The 27,019-nt window shown below is 39.1% G+C and overlaps 1 protein-coding gene across 4 annotated transcripts; it reads left to right on the top strand.

Annotated features, from left to right (window-relative positions):
• The first annotated feature begins 793 nt into the window (after window positions 1-793).
• On the top strand, window positions 794-27,019 carry CLCC1 (chloride channel CLIC like 1). Of its 4 annotated transcripts, none has more exons than XM_033092553.1 (12): window positions 794-911; window positions 12,379-12,519; window positions 12,952-13,053; window positions 15,589-15,696; window positions 17,551-17,772; window positions 18,002-18,142; window positions 19,354-19,447; window positions 20,720-20,817; window positions 21,100-21,246; window positions 22,838-23,179; window positions 24,598-24,885; window positions 26,422-27,019. In XM_033092553.1, the coding sequence occupies exons 2-11, from the start codon at window positions 12,391-12,393 to the stop codon at window positions 24,853-24,855; spliced, it is 1,641 nt and encodes a 546-aa protein (XP_032948444.1). In that variant the 5' UTR covers window positions 794-911; window positions 12,379-12,390; the 3' UTR covers window positions 24,856-24,885; window positions 26,422-27,019. The 4 variants fall into 4 exon arrangements, with proteins under 4 accessions (XP_032948444.1, XP_032948441.1, XP_032948442.1 ...); XM_033092551.1 differs by adding an exon at window positions 10,433-10,530 and having other exon boundaries at window positions 851-911; window positions 24,598-27,019; XM_033092550.1 differs by having other exon boundaries at window positions 24,598-27,019.

Here is a 27,019-nt window from a genome sequence, read left to right as displayed (position 1 = left end):
TAAATAAATGGACAAACTTTGGTATACAATGCAATGGAGTATTATTCAGCCATGACAAAATTTTGACATGTTAGAACATGGGTGATCCATGAGGCTATTACGCTGAGTAAAATAAGCCAGCCCACAAAAAGACAAATACTGTATAAGTCCACTTATATGAGGTTCCTAGAGTAGTCAAATTCATAGATACAAAGTGGTTGCAAGGGTCTGGAGGTAGAGGGGAAATGAATCAATAGGTACAGCTTCAGTTTGCACAATAATGTGAATATACTTAAATGACACTGAACTGTACACTTAAAAATGGTTAAGATGGTAAATTTTGTCAGGCATATTTCAATTTTTAAAATTGTGATAAGCAACATGCACACTCAAGTACATTATATACTACCAAATTTTAAAACACTTTAAAATTTGTTGCCAATAACTTGTGCACATCTCTCATTTCCTCCTAGTGTGTAAAACTCAGCATTTTTTCTTTGGAGAGTTTGCTGAGATTGCAAGGCCAGCAGTTTAAGACAAAAACTAAACAACTCTTGCCCCCGCCCCAGGACTATCATTTTCATTCATTATACCCTATTTAAAATATTTTGCTCAAAAATAGATTTCCGGGTTTTATTAAAAATGTTACACATTCAAACTTATAAATCAAGACTAAAAAATACGCTTCATAGGCTTCCGTGTTCAGTTTTCATTGCAGAAGAGTTCTGCCGACACAAAAAACACCCTGGTCTAAAACCAGCTGACAGAAGCAGGCCCCGCCCCCTCGGCCGGCCAATCAGCTGCGCGCCCGGGAGGGATTTACAGCTGCGGGCCGAGCGCATCGATGAGGACTCGCGAGAGGCTCGGCGTCCGCTGAAGCGCGCGGCGGCCGTGGGTGGCGGCTCTCCACTTTCTCCCGCGGTCCCTGGCAGGTGTGTGTCTTCCTGTAGAAGCCGGCGGGCCACCCTGGACGTGTGTCGGTGGGCTTGTGCGGTAGGCGGGGCTGCTGGGTCCGCCCCGGCGGGTGCCCTGGGCGGCGGGGAGGCCTCGGACGTTGCCGGGGGTGGGGGCCGCTCTCTCCCGGGCCTGCGGGGAACTTCGGAGCGCAGCGTTTACCCGGATGGGCGGGCGAGCGACCCTTATCTCCTTGGCCAGTGGCTGCCCAGTCTCCGTTTGCTGCGCGGGTGTTGTGTTGCACGGATCCAAGAGCGGCCTAGGGAAGAGAGGCAAAGCAAGTGCGAAGCGGACGCGAACAAACGTTGAATTTTGTTGGTTTCAGTTAACTGAAAACTTCAAGCATCGTTTGAACAAATACCGTCAGCAGAAGAGCTCGGATTTGGTTGTAGTTCATTTTTAAAAACTCCAAATCTAACTTGAATGTAAAAAATTAGAGATGCATATATGTGAGTGGGTGGTGAGAGGTGATTCAGGTTTTCTGTATGACCGTGGTGATGAAAGTGTGGCCCCCACATTCGCCTCATCATCATCACCTCGGAGCTTCTTAGAAATGCACGTCCTCAAGTTTGACAGACACGTCCTCAGGCTACTACACACATGCACGGGAGCTAACCTGCAAACCCCTGACTTTTATGCCATGCTGCTTCTAGGTTAATACGGAATTTGACTCTACTCTCTCTAAGTTAGCCTTGTCTTTCTCATTAAACGTGTAAATTAATTGAAATCAGATAGTATTCTTTTGTGCTGATTTCCACTCAGTAGCTGGCAGTGTAGCGGTGTTTGGAACAAGATAATAATAAAAAAATACTAGCTATTGTATGTTATAATTTTGATAGTAATGTTAAAGCTTGATGCAGATGAAAAAATGATAAAGAATAGGAATTGGGGAGGGGAGAGACTATTATTCACTAATAAGTAGAATCACAGGTGCCACCATTAAACTAAACCAGCTGGTGATGGTTACTTTTCCTTAACACTGCTACTGTTCTGTGGGCCAACATCTCTGCCATCAGTCGGAGCTTGTGAGGAATGCAGATTCGCAGGCCCACTTCTGACTTAATCAGAACCTGTTTGTTTAACAAGATCCCTAGCAGGTTTGGATGCAACATTATTTGGAGGAAGTATGAAATCAATTGTAAGATTTCTTAAGGAGTTCCAGCCTTAAATCAGTGACCATGGGAATTTGGCAGGAGGGCTTGAATTTGCAGCTGAATCCACTTATCTCCTGTTCTTCCATCATTTTCATGCTGATCCCTAGCCCTGGATAAAGCTCTTCATCTGGTGATCGTTATTGGAGATAGTAACATGGTTGTGAACAGCAGGACTTTGGATGGGGGCAGTCATAGTCAAAAGTCAGCTGCTTGACAGGCTTTTGAGTCACCTCCCTTGTATAATGCCCTTAGTGCTATTGTTTCCAAATCTCCAACCCCTGACCCACACATAGTGACACTCCTGGCTTTCTAGTGGACTGTTTCACCATCCTCTTGATGACATACAATAATAATAATAACTCTGTCAGCTGCTCTTCTTTGCTTTAGAAGGTTGATTTCCACCCCTCCACATTCATTTCTGTTTATGAAGTAGTGTAATGCCTTGTTTCCTGCAGACTTGATTTCATACTCTGCTATCTTCTCGGAGCCTCTGCTCAGTTCAGATATTCTCTTTGTCACCTACTTAGATCTTAACTGCTTAGAAGATCTGGCTGGTCTAGTTTCCTGGCATCCCTGTCACGAAGACAGTGCCCAATCCAGTAGGCGTTTAGTAAATGTTGTGCAAATGAGTGCTGAACTTTTCCCCAAAACCATATTCTCATTCTTAGTTGCTTTTTGAAGTTAATGATACCACCATTTTTTTGTCGGGAGGCCTTGAAATCTTGGAGTCATGTTTGCCATCATTCATTTCCTTTTCTTCTCCCTGCACTCGGTTGCTGAGGTCTGTAGAATTAATCTTCAAAATGTGTCAGGTGTGTTCTTTCTGTTCTCACTGCCCCCACTCTTTCAGACCAATACCCTTTTTCTGCTTCAGTCGCCTGTTGGACAGTGTGAATCCAAGTTTTTTCCAAGCTTTATATTCTGTACATATAATGCTAGTTTCATGTTCCCCAAATCTAACTGCCATCACTCTTGAACGCAGATGAAGTTAGTCATAAGGTTTTCACTTCAGCAGTGTCATCCCAGCCCTTCTCCGTTGTGTCCACCCACCCAATTTCTGAAGCATACACATTGCTGTGCCTCCCTTATCTTGCGCTCTTAGAATGTTACCCATACTTCAAAATCCATTTACCCTGTCCCTTTCTCCATGAAATCTTTCCAGTTTCTCCCAATGAGTTGTGCCGCCTTCATCCTTTGAGCCTCTTAAGCCCTTTGAATCCCTGCTATGGCTTTGATCATTTGCTGCTTAACAAACATTTACTGAATGTTTTTCATGTGCCAGCCACTGGGTAGGTGCTGGGCTCAGAGAATGCAGGGGACAAGAGGGAGAGTTCATCAGGAAGATGAATTCAGATTTGAGTAAGTTGTCACTTTCCCCTGCAAAAGTTCTTACTGCAGGGCAGCAGTTTTCTACCTTCACTGCATATTGGAACCATGTGGGAGCTTTAAAAATCCCAGTGCCTGAATTTCCGCTCCTAAAGATTCTTATGTAATTGGCCTGGGGCGTGGCCAGAAGGTTGGGAGTGTTAGAAGCTCCCCAGGTGATTCATGCACAGCCACGCATGAGAGCCACTGTGCTAATTAATGGAAGACACAGCCCAGTAAGTGGCTAATTTCATTGTGTTGTGGTAGAAGAATAAACAATGCACTGAGTGCAGAGAAGGAGTGTTTTATTTAGCCTGAAATTACTTTCATTCTTACAATTAGACTGTAAGCCGTTTATGGGCAGGGCCCAGGGCTTTCTTGCCTTCGAATTCCGGTAGCTGATCCTTATCCACAGTAGGGAAAAGACAGGCCTTGCCGTAATGATGGAGTCTTCTATGTCTGCACTGTCCAATATGGCAGCCGCTAGCCACCTGTGGCTGTTGCGCAGTTGAAAGGTTGCTAATGTGAATGAGGAACAGAATGTTTTTTACTTAAATTTAGTTAAATTTAAATAGCCACATGGGGCTGCTGGTTACTGTATTGGACAGTGTTGAACAAAGGTATTAAGTGTTGAAATGGCATTATTTATGCAGAGGCTTAGATGCAGCGGGTCTTCTCTGAATGGTTTGAGAGTTTAATCACCTCATTTGAATCTTAAAAAAATTTTTTTTATTTTTCAGTTACCGTTGACATACAATATTATATTAGTTTCAGTTGTACCACATAGGGATTCGACATTTATATAAGTTACAAAACGATCACGCTGATAAATCTAGTACCCATCTAACACCATACATAGTTATTACAATATTATTGACTATATTCCCTATGCTGTACTTTATAGCCCTGTGACTGTTTTTATAACTGGCAATTTGTGCTTCTTAATCCTTTCCCCTTTGTCACTCATTTCCCCCAACTCCCATCTGGCAACCATAAATTTGTTCTCTGTAGGAATTTGTTTCTGTTTTGTTTGTTCGTTTGTTTTCTTTTGTAGATTCCACATATACTTGAAATCATATGGTATTTGTCTTTCTCTGACTTACTTCAGGTAGCATAATACCCTCTAGATCTATCCATGTTGTCACAAATGACAAGGTTTCCTTATTTTTTTATGGCTGAGTAATAGTCCATTTTGTTTATTTATTTACTTATTTATACACGCACACACCACATCTTATTTATCCATTTGTCTATTGATGGGCACTTAGGTTGCTTCTGTATCTCGACTATTGTAAATAATGCTGCAATAAACATATATCTTTTTAAATTGGTGTTTGGATTTCTTCAGATAAGTACCCAGAAGTGGAATTGATGGGTCATAATGGCAGTTCTATTTACAATTTTTCAAGGAACTGCCATACTGTTTTCCATAGTGGCTACACCAATTTATAATTCCACCAACGGTGCACAAGGATTCCCTTTTCTCCACGTCCTTGTCAACACTTGTTTTATTGTTGATGGCCATTCTGACAGCTGCAAGGTGATATTTCATTGTGATTTTAATTTGCATTTCCCTGATGTTCAGCATTTTTTCGTATGTCTATTGGCTATCTTATGTCCTCTTTGGAGACCTATTCAGGTCCTCTGCCCATTTTAAAATCAGGTTTGTTTCTTTGTTGTTGAATTGTATGAGTTCTTTATGTATTTTGGATATTAACCCCTTATCAGAGGTAGTGTTTGCAAATAAGGCTTCTCCCATTCGATTGGTTGCCTTTTTGTTTTGTTGATGGTTTCCTTAGCTGTGTAAAAAATGTTTAGTTTGATGTAGTCCCATTTGTTTATTTTTCTTTTGTTTCCTTTGCTTAAGGAGATATATCAAAAAAGATATTGCTAATAGTGATGATGTCAAAGAGTTTACTGCCTGTGTTTTCCTCTAGGAGTTTTATGCCTTCAGGTCTTACCTTAAGACTTTAAGTCTTTAATCCATTTTGAGTTTCTTGTGTATGGGGTAAGAAAGTGGTCTACTCTCATTCTTTCACAGGTATCTGTCCAGTTTTCCCAACACCATTTATTGAAGAGACTGTTTTTTTTACCCCACTGTATATTCTTACCTCCTTTGTCATTGATTAATTCATCTTATAGGCGTGTGTTTATTTCTGGGTTCTCAGTTCTGTTCCATTGATCTATGTGTCTGCTTCTATGCCGGTACCATGCTGTTTTGATTACTATAGTCTTGTCGTATAGCTTGATATCAGGTATCATGATACCTCCAACTTTGTTCTTCTTCCTCAAGATTTGTTTGGCTATTTGGGGTCTGTTGTGGTTCCATATAACTTTTAGCATTATTCTAGTTCTGTGAAAAATGCCTTTCGTATTTTGATAGGGATTGCATTGAATCTAGATTGCTTTGGGTAGTATGGACATTTTAACGATTCTTCCTATTCATGAGCATAGCATACCTTTCCATTTATTCGTGTCTTCTTCAATTTCTTATACTTTTTCCAATGTCTTTTACTTTTCCAAGTATAGGTTTGTACCTCCTTTTTAAAATTTATTCCCAGGTATTCTTTTTGATGCAACTGTAAATAGAATTGTTTTCTTAATTTCTCTTTCTGATAATTTGTTATTGGTGTATGAAATGGTAACCAATTACTGAAAAATAATTTCATATCCTGCTATTTTACTGAATTCATTTATTAGTTCTCATAGTTTTTTGGTGGAATCTTTAGGTTTTTCTGTACATAGTATCATGTATCTGCAAATAATAATAGTGTTCCTTTGTTCTTTCCAATTAGATGCCTTTTATTTCTGTTGCTTGTCTGATTCCTGTGTCTAGGACTTCCAGTAATGTGTTGAATAAAGTGGTGAAAGAGGACGTCCTTGTCTTGTCCCCTATCTTAAAGGAATAACTTTCAGCTTTTCCCCGTTGAGTCTGATGTTAGCTGCGGGTGTCATATATGACCTTTAGTATACTGAGGTATGTTCCTCTTTTCCACTTGCTGGGAGTTTTTATCGTAAATGGATGGTGGATTTTGTCAAATGTTTTTTCTGCATCTGTTGATATCATATGATTTTTATGTGGTGTATCATGGTAATTGATTTGCAGATGTTAAACCAACCTTGTATCCTGAGAATAGATCCTGCTTGATCATGGTGTATGATTTTTGTAATGTATTGCTGAATTCGGTTTGCTAATATTTTGTTGAGGATTTTTTTTTTTTAGTTTAGTTTTTTTTTTTATTGGGGAATGTTGGGGAACAGTGTGTTTCTCCAGTGCCCATCAGCTCCAAGTCGTTGTCCTTCAATCTAGTTGTGGAGGGCCAGCTCAGCTCCAAGTTTAGTTGCAGTTTTCTATCTTAGTTGCAGGGGGCGCAGCCCATGTGGGAATTGAACTGGCGACCTTGTTGTTAAGAGCTCGCGCTCTAACTAGCTGAGCCATCCGGACGCCCCTCCCGCAGCTCAGTGGCAGCTCATTGTCTTCAATCTAGTTGTGGAGGGCGCAGCTCACTGGCCCATGTGGGAATTGAACCGGCAACCCTGTTGTTAAGAGCTCGCGCTCTAACCAACTGAGCCACCCTAAGCAACTGAGCCACCCTGCTGCCCTGTTGAGGAGTTTTGCCTCTATGTTCATCACGGATATTGGCCTATAATTTTTTTTTTTCTGTAATGTCTTTGTTTGGTTCTGGTATCATAGTGCTGCTGGCTTCATAAAATGAGTTTGAGACTGTTCCCTCCTCTTCAATTTTTTGGAATAGTTTGAAAAGAATAGGTATTAATTCTTTGAATGTTTGGTAAAATTCACCTGTGAAGCGATCTGCTCCAGGACTTTTATATGTTTGGAGTTTTTTGATTACTGATTCTTTTTCATTAGAGATTATTGATCTGTTCAGATTATTCTGTTTCTTCCTGATTCAGTCTTGGAAGACTGTATTTTTCTAGAAATTTATACATTTCTTCCAAGTTGTTCAGTTTGTTGACATATAATTTCTTGTATTTATTTTCTTATAATCCTTTGTGGTGTTGGTTGACACTTCTATTTCCTTTCTGATTTTATTTATTTGGGCCCTCTTTTTCTCTTGATGAGTCTGGCTAAAGGTTTGTCAGTTTTATGTTTTCAAAGAACTAGCTCTTGGTTTCATTTGTCTTTTCTAATTTTTGTTTAGACTCCATTTAATTTATCTCTGCTCTTTTTTTTATTATTATTTCCTTCTTCTCACTTTGGCCTATGTTCTTTCTTTTTCTAGTTTCTGTAGGTTAGCTTTTTATTTTGAAATTTTTGTTGTTTTTTGGGGTAGGCCTGCATTGCTGTAAATTTCCCTCTTAGAACGTCTTTGGCTGTGTTCCATAGGTTTTGGGTCTTTGTGTTTTCATTTTCATTTGTCTCAAGGAATCTTTTGATTTCTTCTTGATCTCATTGTTAACCCATTCATTGTTTAGTAGCATGTTATTTAGCCTCCAGGATTTGCATGTTTATCCGTGTTCTTGTAAATGATTTCTAGTTTCATACCGTTGTGCTCAGAGAAGACACTTGTACGATTTTAGTCTTCTTAAATTTATTGAGATTTGTTTTGTGGCCTAACATGTGGTCTGTTTTGGAAAATATTTCATGTGAACTTGAAAAGAATGTATGTTCTGCTTTTGGTTGAAATATCCTATGAATTAAATCCATCTGGTCTAATGTGTCATTTAGGGCCACTGTTTCTTTGTTGATTTTCTGTCTGGATGATCTATCCACTGATGTCAGTAGGGTGTTAAAGTCCCCCACTTTCTCTGTACTACTGTCGATCTCTTCCTTTATAACGATCAACATTTGCTTTATACATTTAGGTCCTCCTACGGTGAGTACATAGGTGTTTACAGGTTCTCTCTCTTGTTGAATCTATCCTTTTATCATTATGAAATGCCCTTTGTCCCTTGTTACAGCCCTTGTTTTAAAGTCTGTTTTGTCTAAGTGTTGCTACCCCAGCTCTGTTTTCATTTCCATTTGCATGAAATACCTTTTTCCATCCCTTTACTTTCAGTCTCTGTGTGTCTTTCGATCTGAAGTAGATCTCTTGTACAGGTCTTGTACAAGACTTGCATATGTACAGGTCGTGATTTTTTAAATCCATTCAGCCTCTCCTATACCTTTTGATTGGAACATTTAGTCTATTTATGTTTAAAATTATTGATAAGTATGTAGGTATTACCATTTTATTAATTACTTTCTCATTGTTTTTGTAGTTCTGTGGTTTTTTTTTGTCTTCTTGCTCTCTTGTATGTTGATTACTTTCTATAGTATTGTGTTTGAATTTCCGTCTCTTTATTTCTTGTATGTCTTTTGTAGAGGTAGTTACCATGTGGTTTACCAAGCTATGTTTATAGTAGTTTTTAAAGTTGATGGTTCCTTAAGTTTGAACACATTCTAAAATCACTACAAATTTTATTCACTCCTTCCACATTTATTTTGTCATGATTTTTTATTTTCTTTGTGTGCATCCCTTAATTTATTGTTGTAATGACACAGGATTTTCTACTTTTGCCTTTCAACCTTTGTACTGGCTTTATAGTTTGGTGCATTACTTTTACTGTTTGTCAGGAAGGATTTTTTTCCCTATATTTTCTTATTCATATTTTTTATTTTCTACTTAAAAAAATACCTTTAACATTTCTTACAATACTCTTTTAGTGGTTTTCCTTGTCTTGGAAAGTCTTTATCTCCTTCAATTCTAAATGACATCCTTGCTGGGGAGAGTAATCTTAGTTGTAGGTCTTTGCTTTTTATCACTTTGAATATTTCATGCCAATCCCTTCTGGCCTGCAAAGTTTCTGTTGAAAAATCAGCTGTTTTATGGGAGCTCCTTTGTAGGAAACTATCTGCTTTTCTCTTGCTACTCGTAAGATTCTTTGTCTTTAATGTTTGGCATTTTAATAATGATGTGTCTTGGTGTGGGCCTCTTTGGGTTCATCTTGTTTGGGACTTTCTGTGCTTTCTGTACTTGTATGTGTATTTCCTTCACCAGGTTAGGGAAATTTTCAGTCATTATTTCTTCAATCTCTTGTTCTCTCTCTTCTCCTTTGGTACCCCAGTGATGCTGGTATACTTTATGTTTTCCCACAGGTCACTTAAACTATGTTCACTTTTTAAATTCTTTTTTTCTTTTTGCTGTTTATTGGGTATTGTCTGCTGTGTTGTCTTTCAGATTGCTGATTTAATCCTCTGCTTCATCTAATCTGTAGTCTTCATTTCAGTTATTGTATTCTTTTTTTATGACTGGTTCTTTTTTTTGTTTTCTATTTCTTTATTGAGGTTCTCACCGAGTTCATCTATTCTTCCCCTAAGTTCATTGAGCATCCTTATAACCAGTGTTTTGAGCTCTGTATCTGGTAGATTGCTTGTCTCCATTTCATTTAGTTCATTTTATGGAGTTTTGTCCTATTCTTTCATTTGGGACATGTTTGTCTCCTCATTTTGGCTGACTCCTTATGTTTGTTTCTATGTATTAGGTAGATCTGCTATGTCTTCCATCTTTGCAGAGTGGCTTTATGTATAGTAGGTGTCTTGTGAGGCCCAGTGGCACAGTCTCCCTGTTCACAGGTGCTCCAGGAATGTCCCTTGTGTGGGTTGTGTGTGCCCTTCTATTGTAGTTGAGCCTGGAGTGCTGTTGACATGTCAGTGGGTGGGATTGATCCTCAGGCTGTGAGGGGTGGCCGTGACTACAGTGGACAAGTGGTTGTGTGGTTCCTTGCCCTACAGAGTAGAGTAGCTTTTGCAGGGTTCTGGTGTCAACTGAGTCTGTCCTTCGGGTGTGTCATTTGTAGAGCTGGTTAGAACTCAGGTGGGGTCTGAAGCCCACCACTGGGTGTTTTGGTTATTGAGGCTCTTGCAGGGGTCTCTGGTGCTGGCCAAGGTCAGCCATTATTTGTGCCCAACTTGGGGGCTGCCTAGAGGGAAATACAAAGTGACCTGTGGTTGGTTGCCACTTGTGCTTGGCTTGCAGGCCTTGGGAGAGGCTGTGCTGTGAACCACTAGTGCGGGGCTTGGTACCCTTTGATGGGCACCACAATGTGAGCTGACGCCATCTGCCACTTGTGCCAGGTATGTGGCTGCTTAGTTGGAGTTATGTTCCAGGCCAACATTAGCCACTTGCTTATGCCAGGCTTGGGGCCACCTGATGGGAATTAAAATGCACATTGAGACCTGTCACTACTTGTGCCAGGTTGGGGCCACTTAGCAAGATGTACAGGACACACTGAGACCAGCTGCTGCTTGTTTGAGGTTTGTGGACCTTTGAGAGATTTTAGGAAAGTCTGCCGCATGAACCAAGGTAGGCCACTTGTGTGGAAAAGCCACTGGAAGCAGCTCAGGCAGGCGTGTGAGTTGGTTGTGGTCTCAGGAAATCACCAGGGCCCTAGGATGGTGTGAGCCTGGTTGATGGAGACTCAGATATGCATGCTGGGAGGAGGGCGGACTCAACAAAGGAGCAATGGTAGCTGCCAGTGTTTCAGTCCCTAGAGAGAGTTGCCTTGACCCCTGCCCCTCCATTGCCTCCTCCAAGCCAGTCAGTTCAGTTCCTCCCCATATGTCCCTGTTGCTCTTCGAGCTGCCACCCCTGTACTAGAGCCCAGAGCAAGTGAGTCTGTGGGCGAACAAGTCCATGCATGAGCCCCTCAAGAGGATGCCTGGGATTCCAGCAGCCCTGCATCTCACTTGGACGCAATCCCCACTGATTTTCCCAGCCAGATGTTGTGGGGACTTCTCCTCCTGGCACTGGTGCTTTGGGCTGGGGAGCTGGTGTGGGACTGGGACCTCTTGCTCCTCAGGGGGGAACCTCCGAAGCTGAGATACCTCCCCATACTTAAAAACCACACCGTGGGTGTGGCACCTGCTGATTCCACATCTCCGCCCCCTCACTACCCGTCTCAACCTGGCTCCTTCTCTGCGTCCTTAGTTAACAGGACTTCTGTGCAGCTAGACTTCAGGTGGTTCTCAGTGGTGGTGGTTCTGCAGTTTAGTTGTAATTTTGATGTGGTGGGTGGAAGAGAGCACAGTGTTTACCTACTCTGCTATCTTGACCGGAAGTCTGAATCTTAATTTTGCACCTTTGTTATTTCCCATTTGTTAAAAAAAAAAAAATGGGGGGGGCCGATTTGTTTAAAATACCTGTATTTTTGTTAAATAGTCTTACTGTGAAATGATTCACATGCTATACAATTCACCCATTTAAATTCAGTGGTTTTTAATATGTTCACAGGTATGTGCAACCATTATTACCACAGTCAATTTTTAGATCATTTTTTTCATCATCTCAAAAAGAAATCCGGTACAGTTTTACTGCCACCCTTCTGTCCCTTATTATATCCTCAGCCCTAAGCACCTACTAATCTACTTTGTCTCTATAGATTTGCCTATTTTGGCCATTTCATATAAACAGTATCATATAATATATGGTTTATGGTGACTGGCTTCTTTCACATAGCATAATATTTTCCAGCTTCATCCGTATTGTAGTATATAATAATACTTCATTTGTTTTTATGACCTAATAATATTCCATTGTGTGAATATATCACACAATTTTATTTGTCCATTCATCAATTGATGGATGTTTGAGTTGTTTCTACTTTGTGACTATTGTGAATAACTGGGCTATAAACATTTATGTACAAGTTTTAGTGTGGATATATACATATTTTCATTTCTCCTGGGTACATACCTAGGAATGGAGTTGCTAAATCATATGGAAAATAACCTGTTTTTTTGTGTGTCAATAAGAATGTGCGCGTGTGTATATGTATTTATATATGAATGCCATTTTACTGAGTTTCATTTGTTATTCAGAAAGAAAGCAATGTCTTAGCACTAGGAGGAAGTAGTTTTTATTACAAATCAATTTCTTCTAAAAATAATTCTATTTTATTATATCTATTAAAAACTGTTCTTTAGCCTTCATGCAGGATGCTGTGTTCTCTGCTCCTCTGTGAATGTCTGTGGCTGATAACTGGTTACGCGCATGATGACGAGTGGATTGACCCCACAGACATGCTAAACTACGACGCTGCTTCAGGAACAATGAGAAAATCGCAGGTATTAGAAAAAGGCGTGTGTGTGTGTGTGTGTGTGTGTGTGTGTGTGTGTGTATGTATGTGTAAGACCTTCCCAGTCTTGTGATGGAAATAGTCTATTTATTATTGTTGTTGTTTACACAGAGCTATGAAAGTCATGTATTAATGATTAGCAATCATGCTGAATATCTCTCCTGACTCTTTTAGTCTAAGGTTATTTCATCCCCACCTGGTTGTTTCTATTTCGAAATTGAATGTAAAGCTCATCAAGTAGCAAACTAATTTGATTTTAGTTCTTAACTAGTATATAAATGTGAGAGTCTTAACTTTTTTAATGGTTCAATACAGTTGAAGAATATAACAAGCAAAGTCACAAAATGAAGTAGTCAAATTAGCCATAGATTATCTTTGCAGCTGAACTATAACGACATAAAACCTCTCTGCTTTACTCTAGGGGAAATATGGGACATCAGATAAAAAAGAGGCCAGTCCTGACTTGCCAGATGCTGACGAATTGTCGGAATGTTACAGCCAACTTGATTCTTTAACTCATAAGGTTAGATTTTTCCATTCATGAATTTTATATTTATGGTATGTTAATTGCTCTTTGTTTTCCTGTATTTGAAAACATTATTTGTGTTTCTATGTACTGTACAGTTTATATATACAATTGACCCTTGAACAATGTGAGAGGTAGGGGTGCCAGCCTCCTGCACAGTTGAAAATCCACCTATAACTTTTGACTCCCTAACAACTTAACTACTAATAGCCTACTGTTGACGAGAGCCCTTACTGATAACATACACAGTCAATTAACATATATTTTGTGTATCATGTAGTATATTTTTACAATAAAGTAAGCTAGAGAAAAGAAAATGTTATGAAGAAAATCATAAGGAAGAGAAAATACATTTACAGTACTGTATGTATTTATTGAAACAAATGGTATAAGTGGACCTGTGCAGTTCAAACCCGTGTTATTCAAGGGTCAACTGTATATTATTTTTTCTTTAGTTATTCTGGTTTTGTTTTTCTTTTAAATAGTACTTTTATTTTCCTGTAATAACATTTATCTCACTATGTTGTAATTATTTTTAATTAATCTTTACCAGACTGAAAATTTCTTGGAACTAGAAATATGTTTTATTCTTTTCTTTTTCTTTTTTTGATTTTATTGGGGAAGGGGAACAGGACTTTATTGGGGAACAGTGTGTACTTCCAGGACTTTTTTCCAAGTCAAGTTATTGTCCTTTCAGTCTTAGTTGTGGAGGGCGCAGCTCAGCTCCAGGTCCAGTTGCTGTTGCTAGTCGCAGGGGGCGGAGCCCACCATCCCTTGTGGGACTTGAGGAATCGAACTGGCAACCTTGTGGTTGAGAGCCCACTGGCCCATGTGGGAATCAAACCTGCAGCCTTCGCAGTTAGGAAGGAGCACGGAGCTCCAACCGCTTGAGCCACCGGGCCGGCCCCTGTTTTATTCATTTCTTGATTCTATATTCCCTGTCACAGTGTTGGGGCATCAGACTCATGAAAAATGTGGCAAATGAAGAAATGGGCAGCTTATAAGGATAAGAGTTACTCTTACAAATATAAGGGATTATTATAATATGTGTGGTAGCTGTTCCTTCTTCATTTATTCAGTCCTTTTATGTGGCTGAAGTAGAGTTTATGAGGAAAGAAACAAGTCAGGATTGTTCAGGGGTTTGAACACATGCTGTGCTTTGGGAACCACCCTCTGTTGGTTGTGGAGACAGGCTGAGCTGGTGGCAGTATGGAGGGGACCTGGGATGGAGATGGGGTGGCAGCGGTCCAGGCAGTGACAAGGGTTAAAGAGAGAAGAGGAAAGTGTTTGACTTTTCCAAGGTAGAAGAGGCAAATTTTGTAGCTGAGGGAGGAGGTCAAACTGCAGGAAGAGCTGGTGAGTGAGGAGGTTTCCGGCTGGGAGGCTGGGAGAGCCTGCTTGTTAACTGAGAGGCTGAGACGCAGACCTGCTGGTGCTTATCAAACGTGCAGGTGGCCTCATCCGAGTGCTAGCAAAGAAATGCTTGCATTAAATTCGCCTCCGTTTCACTGCATTTTGTGGTGTCGTGAGCTATTTTGGCTGCACAGTAGAAAATGCAGAAATGCCTTTTTATAGAAATTTTTCATTCCATTGTGTGTGACTTTGGTTCGAACTTTGTAAAAACATGATTGGTAAAATGGAGTCTTGAGTCCTTGCTTTAAAAAACATTATTTCTCTTAAAGAAATTAAAAAATTTTGTAGTTGTGTAAATTGCCAGGTGTTCTTATATCAAGTGTCTTCCTGTCCTGTATTTGTGTTCGATGCTCATTATGATCTCGTTTATCATCTAAGGCCCATTTTCAGGCTCAACTCAACTTGTGGTCCACACGCAATTAAAAAATAAAAGCTGCTCTCACCGTTCTAATGTGCGTAAGATATGTGTTGCCCTCACTCAGTGACTTAGCCCGTGTGCTGTTCAGAGTAGAGCTACGTCAGAGGAAGTCTGTTCTGATGAAGAATTATGGGCAGAGGAGTTACCATGTGGAGGACACTCTGGAAAAGCCATGGTTCCTGCCTTCCAGAAGCAGCGTCCCATATATGTAGTAGGGAATGATCCGTTGTTGACAGGAAAAGTTCATAAAAGGCCTAAAGTAATATGCACATTCAAGAAATTCTTTGCCATGTTCTTCATTTCTTCTTCTGACTTCATCCTGTCTTTGTCTCTTTCTGTCTCTTTATATATTCTTCCTTCTTCCCTCCCTCCCTCTTTCCTTCCCACCCACTCTTCCTTTCTGTCATTACTTTGGAATTAGGAAAAGACAGATTGGTCCAGATGCTCTGCTCCCCTCATCTTGCTTCATGATCTTCAGCTTTAAAATTACTGACAGGCAGCAGAAAAACTGCCAGTCAGGGCTCAGTGCTGGACATGTGGCCCTCACTGGGGCAAGGTTGCCTCCTTGCCCCTTGCAAAGAGAACCCAGAGACAGCAAGCTTGATAAAAATGGCTCTTTACTTTGATCAGTCCATAGGTTAGAAACTTGACCCTTACATTAAATTTGATGCTAACTGTTGTTTTTATTTTTGTGCTTACAGATTGATCAGTGTGAAAAGAAAAAGAGGAAAGACTATGAAAGTCAAAGCAATCCCGTTTTTAGGAGATACTTAAATAAAATTTTAATTGAAACCAGGAAGCTTGGACTTGTGAGTATTGGTGGTGGATGGTGTGATACCAGTCAGTGTAGCGGATATTTTCAAATTATATAAAGTAGTGATAAAGCATCATTATACTTGAACAGAGAATACCTGACTCCCCCTTTTGCCAAACCTGTTCGTGCAGGTGAAAGGTAGCAACCTGCTGGGCGGTGGTGTGGTGGGAGAAAGCGGGCAGTGCAGACCACACTCCTTTGCCTCCAGTTCACAGGGATTTACTTACTTACTTACTCAGCTCTGTGCACTGCTGACTATTTAATTGAGTTTGGGGTGGGGGTTTGTTTTAAGTTTGTTATTTGAACTTTACTAAACAATTGGAAACGTAATAAACTCCTGACTTGGTAAGGAAATTCTGTCCTGGCCCTTGCTTGTTTTCTACCACTTGTATGCTTTCTTACTGAGATGATGTAAGATCATATAGATTGAGAAAAAGAAAAATGTGTTTTAAGCAGTTTTCCCAACTGTCCTGTGGCACGTGCTGCTTTGTAAACTTGCATATCATGCCCACATTGTTCATAATTAATGTTAAGATTTCATTTTTTAGTCTTTTTTTTTACTTTGGGCAATAAGAATATCAAGGAAAAAGAGTGTTAGATGAATAATTTAATAACACCACTTTACTTTGGAAAATGGAAGTGTAAAGGCAGGTGTTATCTATGTGCACCCTTTAATTCAAGTCTTACAACTGTGTGCGACGTAAAACAGTCTGTTTTATAGGAGAGGAAACAAGACGGAGCCAGAAAATACTTAAGGTGGAGATACTTGGAAATGTTTACATAGCTCCTGGTTTTAAAAAAATATATTAATAACTGCTTTTTTATGCTTGCTGATGAGTTGTGCTTTGACATGGCACTTTGGTTTTTCTCATTTTATTTTTTTATTATTTAACTATCTGTATTTACTCTTATAAAAGAAAAAAGATTTTTCTCTTATTTTTCTTGTGCCACTGCAAATTTGAAACTATCTGAAAACTCAGCAAATGGAAAGTCATAACCCGAATCATCAGATAAAGGTGCATCGTTGATCCTCGGTATTGTGGATTCCATATTTGCACATTTGCCCACTCACTAAAGCTTATCTGGAACCCCAGAGTCAATACCCAGGGTCCTTTTGTGGTCACTTGGACATGAGCTACCTACTGTGCGCATTCCCCGCCGAGGTCCTGCCTTCTGGTTTCAGCCCCGACTATAAACGTACTTTTTTGTGGTCTATATATGGCTACATTTTTTACGCTGTTTTTGGTGTATGTGGTTATTTCACTGTTTAAAGTAGTTCCCAAGTGTAATGCTGTCTAGTGTTCCTAGTGCAAGAAGACTGGGAGGTGCCTTAACAGAGAAAATACATGTGTTAGATGAGCTTCCTTCAGGCATGAGCTACAGGGCTGTTGGCTGTGAGTTCGGTGTTAATGAATCAACAGTATATATTAAATCAGGTGTCTTTAAATAGAAACACACATAAAAAGGGTGTATATTGACTGGCACGTGAAAATGTGTTTGCAGGAGCCTAACCCTGTATTTCCTTGTAGGAGCCATGGTTCAGTATTTGCTAATTAATGAGTGACTAATTAGCAAATACTGATAGAACATAACTACTGCGAATAGCAAGAATTAACTGTATTTTAGTAAAATATACATTGCTTACTTGCCTAGACTTTTATAAGTTTTGAAATGTTTTTCACATGTATTATCTTTGGTTATGTTGGCCTGTGAGAGACAGGTAGATATTGTTGTTCTTATTTTATACATGTGAAATATTGTAAATTAATTATGTATCTTGAAATGTTTCACTGAGTAATATAATAATGAAATTCTCTTTTCTATTTGTTTTTTGGCAAATTTAATTCAGCCTGATGAAAATAATGGTGATATGCATTATGATGCCGAGATTATCATTAAAAGACAAACCTTGTTAGAAATACAGAAGTTTCTCAGTGGAGAAGACTGGAAGCCAGGAGCCTTGGATGATGCATTAAGTGATATTTTAATTAATTTTAAGTTGCATGATTTTGAAACGTGGGTTTGGCGATTTGAAGATTCCTTTGGAGTGGATCCATATAATGTGTTTATGGTAAGCTGGGATACGGGGGACATGAGTAACAGTTTCTTTTTAAAATACTTTTAAAATTCCACCATAATTCTGTTAAATCACTCAGACTGTGGTGATGAACTTGACAGCAAAATAGTACAAATAAGTTTGTGTATTTGAGTCCAGTTCTTTTGTTTCTGTTGACCGTTGTTGTTTGGGGTGGGGAGGACAGCTTGGCAGTGACTCTGCTTTCTGCTTCTTTGTTTTTGAGGTGCTTCTGTGTCTGCTGTGCATCGTGATGTTAGTGGCCACCGAGCTGTGGACGTATATCCACTGGTACACCCAGCTGAGGCGTGTTTTAGTCATCAGTTTTCTCTTCAGTTTGGGATGGAATTGGATGTATTTATATAAGGTATTAAGTCAGTGGGCAGTTTAAACATTTTTAAATGTTATTTCATAATAAAGGAAGACTATAACCCATTTAGAACTAGTAGATACTCATAACCTTGCCTCACATGAGGGTTGGAGGCAGTGATTGGAGATGGCAGGCAATTGGCCACTGCTTGACTGTACTCGGTTTTCTTAGGCCCTTGAAAAAAGCTCGGTTCTAATTTTCATAACCCAGTCCCTGATGGGTGGCATCAGGACAGCTAAATCAGAATAGAGCTAGGTAGACACATTTTTCCAATTCTTATTTAAGTGATTTTGAATATATCCTTTTATTCTTTGCTAGAAATGATATCAAAATATTCGTTTTTAAAATTTAAGGTTATTTTCTTATTATAAAAGTGGTACGTTCATGGTAGAGAATTTAGAAAAGAAAGATACAGAGAAATTTAATTTTTAAAAATCATCTGTAATGTTATCACCTAGAGATATTGAAGAGCTATTCCCTGTTAATATTTTGAGATATTTCTTTCCAGTCTTTTTTCTAAATTTTAATTCTTTCAAAATTGGGATCACGCTGTATATTTGAAAGAAGTACTTATTGTGCCTGTCAAAATAGCATGATCATTGAAGAAACATTTTAGATCTTTTTAGCCAGCTTAGTCAAGTAGCCAGATATTTTCAATTAATTCATCTGATTAAATCATTGTGATTTTTTTTTTAACCTTTTGCTGTAAGTTCCATAGCTTATAGAACTAGTAATTATTTACAAATGGAAGGAAAGGAGGTTACGTGGTGAATACTGTTATCTCAATGATTTCCCCTTTGATTTATAAAAGATATGTTATCTTTATATAGGCCATTTGTGGTGAAAGCCATACAAAGCAAAACACTATTTCATCATGAAATGAGAAGTAGTCACTTATAGGTATATTTTGGGGCATGGTATATAAACTGTATTTTTGAACTAATTTTTAAAAAATCTTTGTAGTGAAAAGGTTTTCCTTCCTCATCATAATTACTTACAAAGAATGTAATTTATCCTTACTGATTGTGTTAAGACTGTACTTTGCCAAAAGAGCTACTCTTTAGAAAAAATAGATACACTTTTTCTATTAAAAAATTGTACACAATCTGGTGTCTGGTGAAGACATGCTTTGAACAAAGGTGTTTTGGATGTGAGGTGCAGCCTTTGTTGTTAGCAGTGGTTCATGGTTCCCTTTTGGTGTTTGTCAGTTAGCGTTCGCACAGCATCAGGCCGAAGTTGCCAAGATGGAGCCATTTAACAAGGTGTGTGCTGAGAAGATGGACTGGACTGGAAGTCTCTGGGGTAAGGTGTTGGTTCACTTGGCCTGATTTTTGAATAGAATTTCTGAGAATGAGAAAACATATGAATAATTACAAAGAAATGATAAAATGCCACAAGGAGGCTTTCCTTGACTGACCCTTTAATATCAAAAGAACATGCAAGAAGAGTCTTAGGTTTCAGACTAGTGACTTTCGTGTTAATGTAATGTCACAGGAAGGAATAGCAAGTGTATGCTGGCTCTGATATTACCTGTCTTCCTCCATTAGACTGGAGGAATCTTGTGCTCACTGTTCACCTAGTCCTTACCAGTGTCTAGCACATTCTATCTAGGTCCTCAACCGAAGTTTATTAATGAAGTGAAATAATGTATGTATGCATTCATATCCACCTTAGATTTAATCTCCTTATATTGATTTATGAAATCATATATTGTAGCTTTACTCTTGTTTTTTATTAAAGGTAAAATTATTTTACTTTTTTTCTTACGGATTTTATACATTCTCGCTAACATTGACCGCCTTTCGTTATGTAGCAGTGGGAATGGTTTAGTGTTCAAAGCACCTTATACATAAATGCAAGTCCATGATGACTGATCAGGATAGAATCTCAGCAGATTATACACATTAGGGTGTCCCAAATTAATGCTTCTTATAAAGGTATGGCGACTAAACCAACCCAGCCTGCTTTAGGGGCAACTAAAATGCCCTCTTTAGCTCAGGCTAGTGTGTCATGTAAGTCTGATTTAGAAATATTGGGAGAGCTAGTATTCTAATTTATTTGATAAAATAAGGTAAGAACTGACTTTTTAAATTGAAATTTTACTGTGATGATTGTAGAGTCACGGGTGTCATAAGAAATAATACAGAGAGATCCTGCATACCCTTTACCCATTTCCCGCTGTGGTAACGTCTTGCACAACTATGCTAGTACAGTGTCACAGCGGGACAGATTGGTATCATACCCACCAATGTTATTCAGGTTTCCCCAGTTTTACTTAGATTCATTTACGTGTGTACAGAACAAATTTCAAATAGTTACCTTTTAGAAATCTTGATCATATATAATATTTTATCTGCATAGCACTTGTAAACTTTGAATGGATTTTTAAAATAAACATTTTGGATATAAGATGAAAAAATTTTAAATCAGCATTACAGGAAGTCTATTTGTAAAACAATTTAAAATTGATTGGTGGTGGCGGTGGCAGGGGTAAAACCAAAATATTGTCTTATTTGGGAATGAAATGCAACTTTTTTTTTTTAATGACTCAGTGTTCTGTCTCTCTCTAAATAGAATGGTTAAGAAGTTCATGGACCTACAAGGATGACCCATGCCAAAAATACTATGAGCTCTTATTAGTCAACCCTATTTGGTTGGTCCCACCAACAAAGGTACGGGATATTCTGTAAAAATTACTCATACAAAGTAAGTCAAAAATTCTTTGTATTTATTAAAAATTTTTAGTGTTTTTTAAGTCATTTTACGAATAGTAAACCTTTGTTCTAGAAAAGAATACTTCCATTACACAGTGATTTTCACATTTTGAAAAGCATGACAGCATTTTAATTTATATAACATAATTCCAGCCACAGTTCCCAGTGAATTTTGGCTCATTCTTTGTGTCTCAAAATCCTGTGAGGAAAAAAATTAAGTTGCTTTACCGTTTGTTTCAGGCACTGGCAGTTACGTTCACCAACTTCGTCACGGAGCCATTGAAGTACATTGGAAAAGGAACGGGTGAATTCATTAGAGCACTCCTGAAGGAGATTCCCGTGTTACTGCACATCCCAGTACTGATAATTATGGCGTTAGCTGTCCTGGTGCGTGTAGAGCGTCACTGCGCTAACACTTAACAGGATTTACAGAAAAAAGGCCATTAGGCTTCTTTGATGCCTAATAATCAGGTTAAGTCACGCTTAGTAGTATATGAAGGTGGTTTTTAAGTGACGCTGCTTTATTTATACTTACATGTATATTCCTCTAAGCGAGGAAGTGGTGCTAGAGTTATAGATGTCATGGCAGTGATTTACAATAATACTTTCTTTTAAAATTTGTCCCTCAATTGTGAGTTAATACACATGAAATCAGAAATCAGTCGTTTACGTCCTCTTTGAGAAAGGGGGCCTTCTTGTTTCAGTCTGAGTGTTTGTAGCACTGAGAAGGGAAGATTGCTGCGTCTAACAGCGACCCTTCTAACAGGAAGGGATGTGGAAGAAGGTGAGTGTAAACAGCTTGTAATCCAGGAGCAGACGTTTATTAACAAGAAATATTACTTGTCATTCATCCATGATCCCGTAAGGTTTTTTGTTGTTGGTTTTCAGCCCTATCCAATAAAGCAGTTGTCATATGAAAAGAAAATGTAAAGAACTCAGATGTGTCACGGAAAGCATTAAAGGCTTGTCCTCCCTAAGAACACAAAATTCACTATTCTCCAATCACTTTGTTCCTGTTTTGTGTTTGTTTTTTGGCTTGTGATTATAGGATTCAGTGGTTTAGGGGTCTGGTTTTGTTAGGTGACATTAGTTGTGTAGTAGTAGTTTAATCTCTGAAACTGAAATTGTAAGCAAAACCCCGTCATCTCGCATTGCTTTACCTAAGGAAAGACCTTTTGCTGCTTCTGTTTTCAAATAGTGTCTCTGGTACAGTGATTTTTAAACTTTTTGGTCTCAGGACTCTTTGCATTCCTAAGAAGTGAAGACCACAAAGAGTTCTTGTTTATGGGAGTTTTGTTTTTTTATATTTACCATATTAGGAACTAAAACTGAGAAAATTTAAAAATACCGGTAAAGACGAGCACACAGCCCACGAGCCGTGCGAGTGAGGCAGTCACTTCAGTGCCAGAAGACTGCTGCACACTCACGAGAGGAGAGTGAGAAAGGCTAATGTCTTTGCATTACGAAAAGTTTGGACCTCACAGATTCCCTGAGCGAGTCTCAGGGGTCCTTCCTGGGCTCCGGGGGCCACACTTGGAGAAATGCTGCCTAGTTTTTCCCATGCACTGTGTGACTCAAACAAAGCCTGTTGAATTGTAGCTGTAGCTACAGCCAAGTTTGTATTGGTAAAAAAATTAACCTATAGGAGAATGTTTACATAATGATGTACAACTTTTGAGTAATCAGCATTTACCTTATATGATGGGTGTGAATATAGACAACGTATGAGCAGTTATCAGACAATTAGTATTAGAATGTGTCCAGTTGATTAAAATGTCTACTTAATACTCAGTGATTTCTCAAATTTAATTGGCTGTTCTGGCCCTGTATTAAAGAAGAGATCTCTAATGAAAAAAAGAGTGCAGTTGAGTTGTTTATGTTACATAATTTTGTTAACACACTGAATAAAAAGAACCTCCTAATTTCATTGTAAGGCAGCCCTTAGGTACTCAGCAGTATGTATTTCTTTTCCTTCTAGAGCTTCTGCTATGGTGCTGGAAAATCTGTTCACATGCTGAGACCATTAGGTGGTCCTGGAAGAGAACAGCCCCCGGCCCTTCAGCCAGGTGACAGGCGGCGGCTGCAGGAAATTGATTATAGACCCCAGGCTGGAGCAGGTGATGCAGATTTTTATTATAGGGGCCAGACTGGCCCCTCTGAGCAAGGCCCTTATGACAAAACGTATGAGGGTAGAAGAGATGTTTTCAGAGAGAGACATGTTGACTTGAGACTTCAGACTGGCAACAAGAGCCCGGAAGTGCTCCGGGCATTTGATTTACCAGACAAAGAAGCGCGAGAGCATCCCAAGGTGGTGCCCACTGTAAGTCAGCACCTGTTCCTTTTGCTGTCCCTTCTCACTGGGCCTCAGTGCTTCCTGTAGAGCTTTTGGTTAAGTGGTTTTACTCTTCTACCCTGCGCTGTTAATTATGTCGATAATTATTCACTTTCTCTCTCTCTCTTCCCCTTTCCGGTCAAAAGTTAGTCCAGCCTCCTCAGAAGAAATGAGATTGATTTTTTACGTTCAGTACTCTTTAACAGTAGTTTGCTAGCACAGGTGGTCATTCATGTGAAATTGCATAGGAAGCCAACAGGTGAGCAGGACTGAAGTGTCTACCTTTGAAGGCCCGGAGTCCTGAGGGAGCCCCCGGGAGAGCCTAGAGTCTTAGCTGGGAGAGTGGGCCAGGGGGAGCAAGAACCTCCCCTTCCCAAATCTTGTACCTCTTTGGCTGACGACGCTATAGTTTTGACCTGCGAATGGTGAGGCCTTCTTTCCACCTTTATTGGTCATTTAAAGGGACATTTCCATTTCTGTTTGAGAGAGGAATTCATATTGTCATTTGCAAAGTTTAAATTACAACTGTAAACCTTTGAAAAATAGCTGTGAGGAAATGACAGAATTCCTTCTTCCCATGGAGTTCCTTACAAGCAGAAACATCTGCATGCCTCTGGAAAACTGAAGATGTTCCTTTCAGCTTTATTAGTTAATGCTTATCTGTCACTCATCTCAAGAAGTCTCCCGGGACTTCCCATCTCACTTGAAGTCACAGTTACCTGGGTGGCCTATTGCTTCCTTGATCTGCCCACAGCCCACCTAGAGTGAGGGTTTTGACCCCCCTCTTTCTGCTTCAGCCACAAGGACCTCCAGACTGTGCCTTTGTGCTTGCTGTTCACGAGCTGGAATTCTGTTCCCTCACATATTCATATGGTTCATTTTTTCACCTCTTCAGGCCTTTGCTGATAGATGACCTTTCAGACCACCCTAATTTAAACAGCAGTCCAGTCCTGCCACCCCCACCCACTTCCAGCATGATACTTTATTTATTTGCTTTTTCCCTAATTCTCTCCCCAAACTAAATGTGAGTTGCACTGAGGGCGGGAATTTTGTGTTTCGTTCCTGCTATATCCCCAGCATCTAGAACTTAATATATGCTCAGTAAATGTTTATCAAATCAATTGTTCTCAGGAGGCAAGAGGAGTTGGCAATACCAGCCACCAGTCCTCTCAACCCTTCCTGAACTTGGTCACTTGACACCTAGGATGTTCCAAGTGTCCCACTCCTCCATGTACAGTTCTGTGAGGCTTAATAACTATCTAATTACAGTCCAGCCTGGAACCAGGATTTGAAAGAATTCAGTTTGTTATAATAGATTTGCATAGAAACTTGTTAAACATGTTTGATTACTAAACCTTCACATTATGTTGCTTAATTCAAACAAAATGTAATTGTCTGCCTTATAGCCTAAGTCACCTATTTTGGATACAAAGCCCAGAGAGACTGGTGGAATCCCAGGTGAAAGCAGCCCTGAAAGCAGCCAGCCTCCTCCGATGCCTGAAAGCAGCCAGCCTCCGATGCCTGTCTCCGGCCAAGAGCCATCAGGGAGTGTGGACAGTCCTCCTGCGGCAGGAAAGGCCCCGCCCAGGACTGATGGCGCAGGCAGCCCAGCGTGCACTGTGGGGGCCGGCAGAAGGGATCCCGAGGGCGGCCCCTCTGGCTAGAGGACGGACTCAGACCGTGGCTCGGGTTTTGTAAAGTATCCCCTTCACAACTATTTACTACAAGTATTCTGATATTTATCACACAGGTGCCAACTTAAACGTTACTATTTTTACTGACAACTACAATTAACAAACATGTATTTCTATTTAATTTGATTTCTTTTTTCATCTGTTTAATTTTATCTTCTCTCTGATGTTAAGATACATCCTACAGAGTTTTGAAGTGTTAACTTTGAAACAGCATCTCATAGATGAACATATGGCACGCATCACTAACTGAATAATTAAGGAGGCTGGTTTAAATTAAGGACATTGAAAAAGAAGTTTTATTATTTACAAGCACATATAGGAACCAACTAACCAAAGTGTGTGTTGCCTGTTGGAAGTCCTGTAATACCTACTTTAGTTAACAGGATAATTTGTTAGTTGTGCACTGGATTCCGAAAGTGGTACGTACTGACGAACTATGTTTAAGGAAAGTCCACTGTTGTCAAATTTACTCTCTCCCTGTACTTCAGCATCTTAATGCAGCCAGGGGGTCTGCACTGTCGGCACCCATCCACCTGTGTCTGTGTAGGCTGCCCACAGATCACAGTGGCTTTGTAGTTTCACGTCCTCCCTTCGTCTCTCAATTCTTGCCTGCTTCCACATCACCCTTTTTACTTTATTCTTAGCTAAGACGAACTGAAGAGTGCCAGGGTAATTTAGACATATCATAGCTTGTTAAGTCAGTTTTATATGGTGAATAGACTTTGAGAATGGCTTTGTTCTTCCCCCACCAGACGAAGTGCACAGGCTTCATAAGATCTATTTCTCTGGCTACTCAGAATCCCAGCAGTTGAGACTGTTTTAAACTTTTTTTTTTTTAAGTAATTTATTAATTTTGCTGGTACCTACCTACAAAGCAGTTTCACATACTTTGTTTAGTATTCTTTGTTTTAACCTTCATACTAAAAATTATGTTCAGCTGCTTACTAAGAATGATACCAGTAGGAATAGTCTTAAATTTTTCATTCAGGTACTTGTATGAAAAAAAACATATTCAGAGCATTTGCTTTCTGGTAAGTTTTTCACATGAAATGTAGAATATCCCTTTTTTGGGCTCCTAAAAGCATCACTTAGATGCCTGTAACAATTTAATTTTACATGTTAATATTATTTTCTAGTTTAATATTGCAAACATCTTTTAGTATTTCATCAGAAGTAGTAATTTTTTCCAAGAAATACAAAAATTAATTTTATATAAAGATTTGTAACAGGCATATAACAAATGAACTAATAATGAAAGGATGCCTGCAGTTTGGAATAGATTTGTGAACATTAATGCATATAAAATAGTCTTCTGTGGGGGCTAGACATGGTCACACTGGTGACTGCTCCCAATGTGGCATCTGTCATCTGAGCTGTGATTCTGATTCTGAACAGAAATGAATGCCTCAGGTGGTAGACTCTAACTACAAGAGTAAATTAATGCATTTTGCACTCCTGACTGCTTTTTGTCAGTCCAAAAATGAATCTTTTTAAAAAATTGAAGTAAAATTTCATCTTTGTATTCTTTCATTACAGATAACCATTTGGGGATGAAATCTACTTTGTCAGCTAGCAAAGCAACATGCTACTGTTGAATGATGACAGCAATTCAGGGAAAACTAATTAAAGCAAATTGAACACATCAAGGCCAGTTTATAACTAGAAGAGATAGGCTTGTTTATTGTATATCCAATATTTATCACTAAAATCAAAGTTTATAGTGACAAGCTTTTTGGAAAATCAGAACATGGTAGACAGGTTTTAAATGGAATAATATTGAATGTTTACAGGGTTCATGAACTACCATATACACAAAATAAACACTTATTTTTTACATTACTGTGGTTGATATGCGGTCTTTGTTAATTGAATATTCTTATAAGAAAAAGCAAAACTTATGTGCAGTTTTTAAAGGATTCTATCTCCAGGACATTATATCCCATACATAATATGTAAAACATAATATAATGCAAGTGTTGAGTAATCGTGACAATTTCTGTATGATCTTAGAACCAAGAATATATATATATATTTTTTTTTTCCCCTGACCCCTTAATGTTACTCCAGATTGTGTAACTTTCTTCTTTTTTATTTTTTTAAACATTGGTCATTTGGAGAAGTGGTTCTCACTGCT

The sequence above is a fragment of the Rhinolophus ferrumequinum genome, chromosome 22 (genome assembly GCF_004115265.2).
Source record: "Rhinolophus ferrumequinum isolate MPI-CBG mRhiFer1 chromosome 22, mRhiFer1_v1.p, whole genome shotgun sequence".
NCBI lineage: Eukaryota > Metazoa > Chordata > Mammalia > Chiroptera > Rhinolophidae > Rhinolophus > Rhinolophus ferrumequinum.
Note: the sequence above shows the minus strand (reverse complement) of the source record. Positions and strands in the feature narration are given on the sequence as shown.

What these genes read in the sequence shown, in the direction of transcription:
- CLCC1 (XM_033092553.1), top strand. Translation starts at nt 12,391, where the DNA reads ATGCTGTGTTCTCTGCTCCTCTGTGAATGTCTGTGGCTGATAACTGGT. An exon ending in ATCCATATAATGTGTTTATG is followed by an intron (nt 17,773 to 18,001) that starts GTAAGCTGGGAT and finishes TTTGTTTTTGAG; the next exon opens with GTGCTTCTGTGTCTGCTGTG. An exon ending in ATTGGATGTATTTATATAAG is followed by an intron (nt 18,143 to 19,353) that starts GTATTAAGTCAG and finishes GGTGTTTGTCAG; the next exon opens with TTAGCGTTCGCACAGCATCA.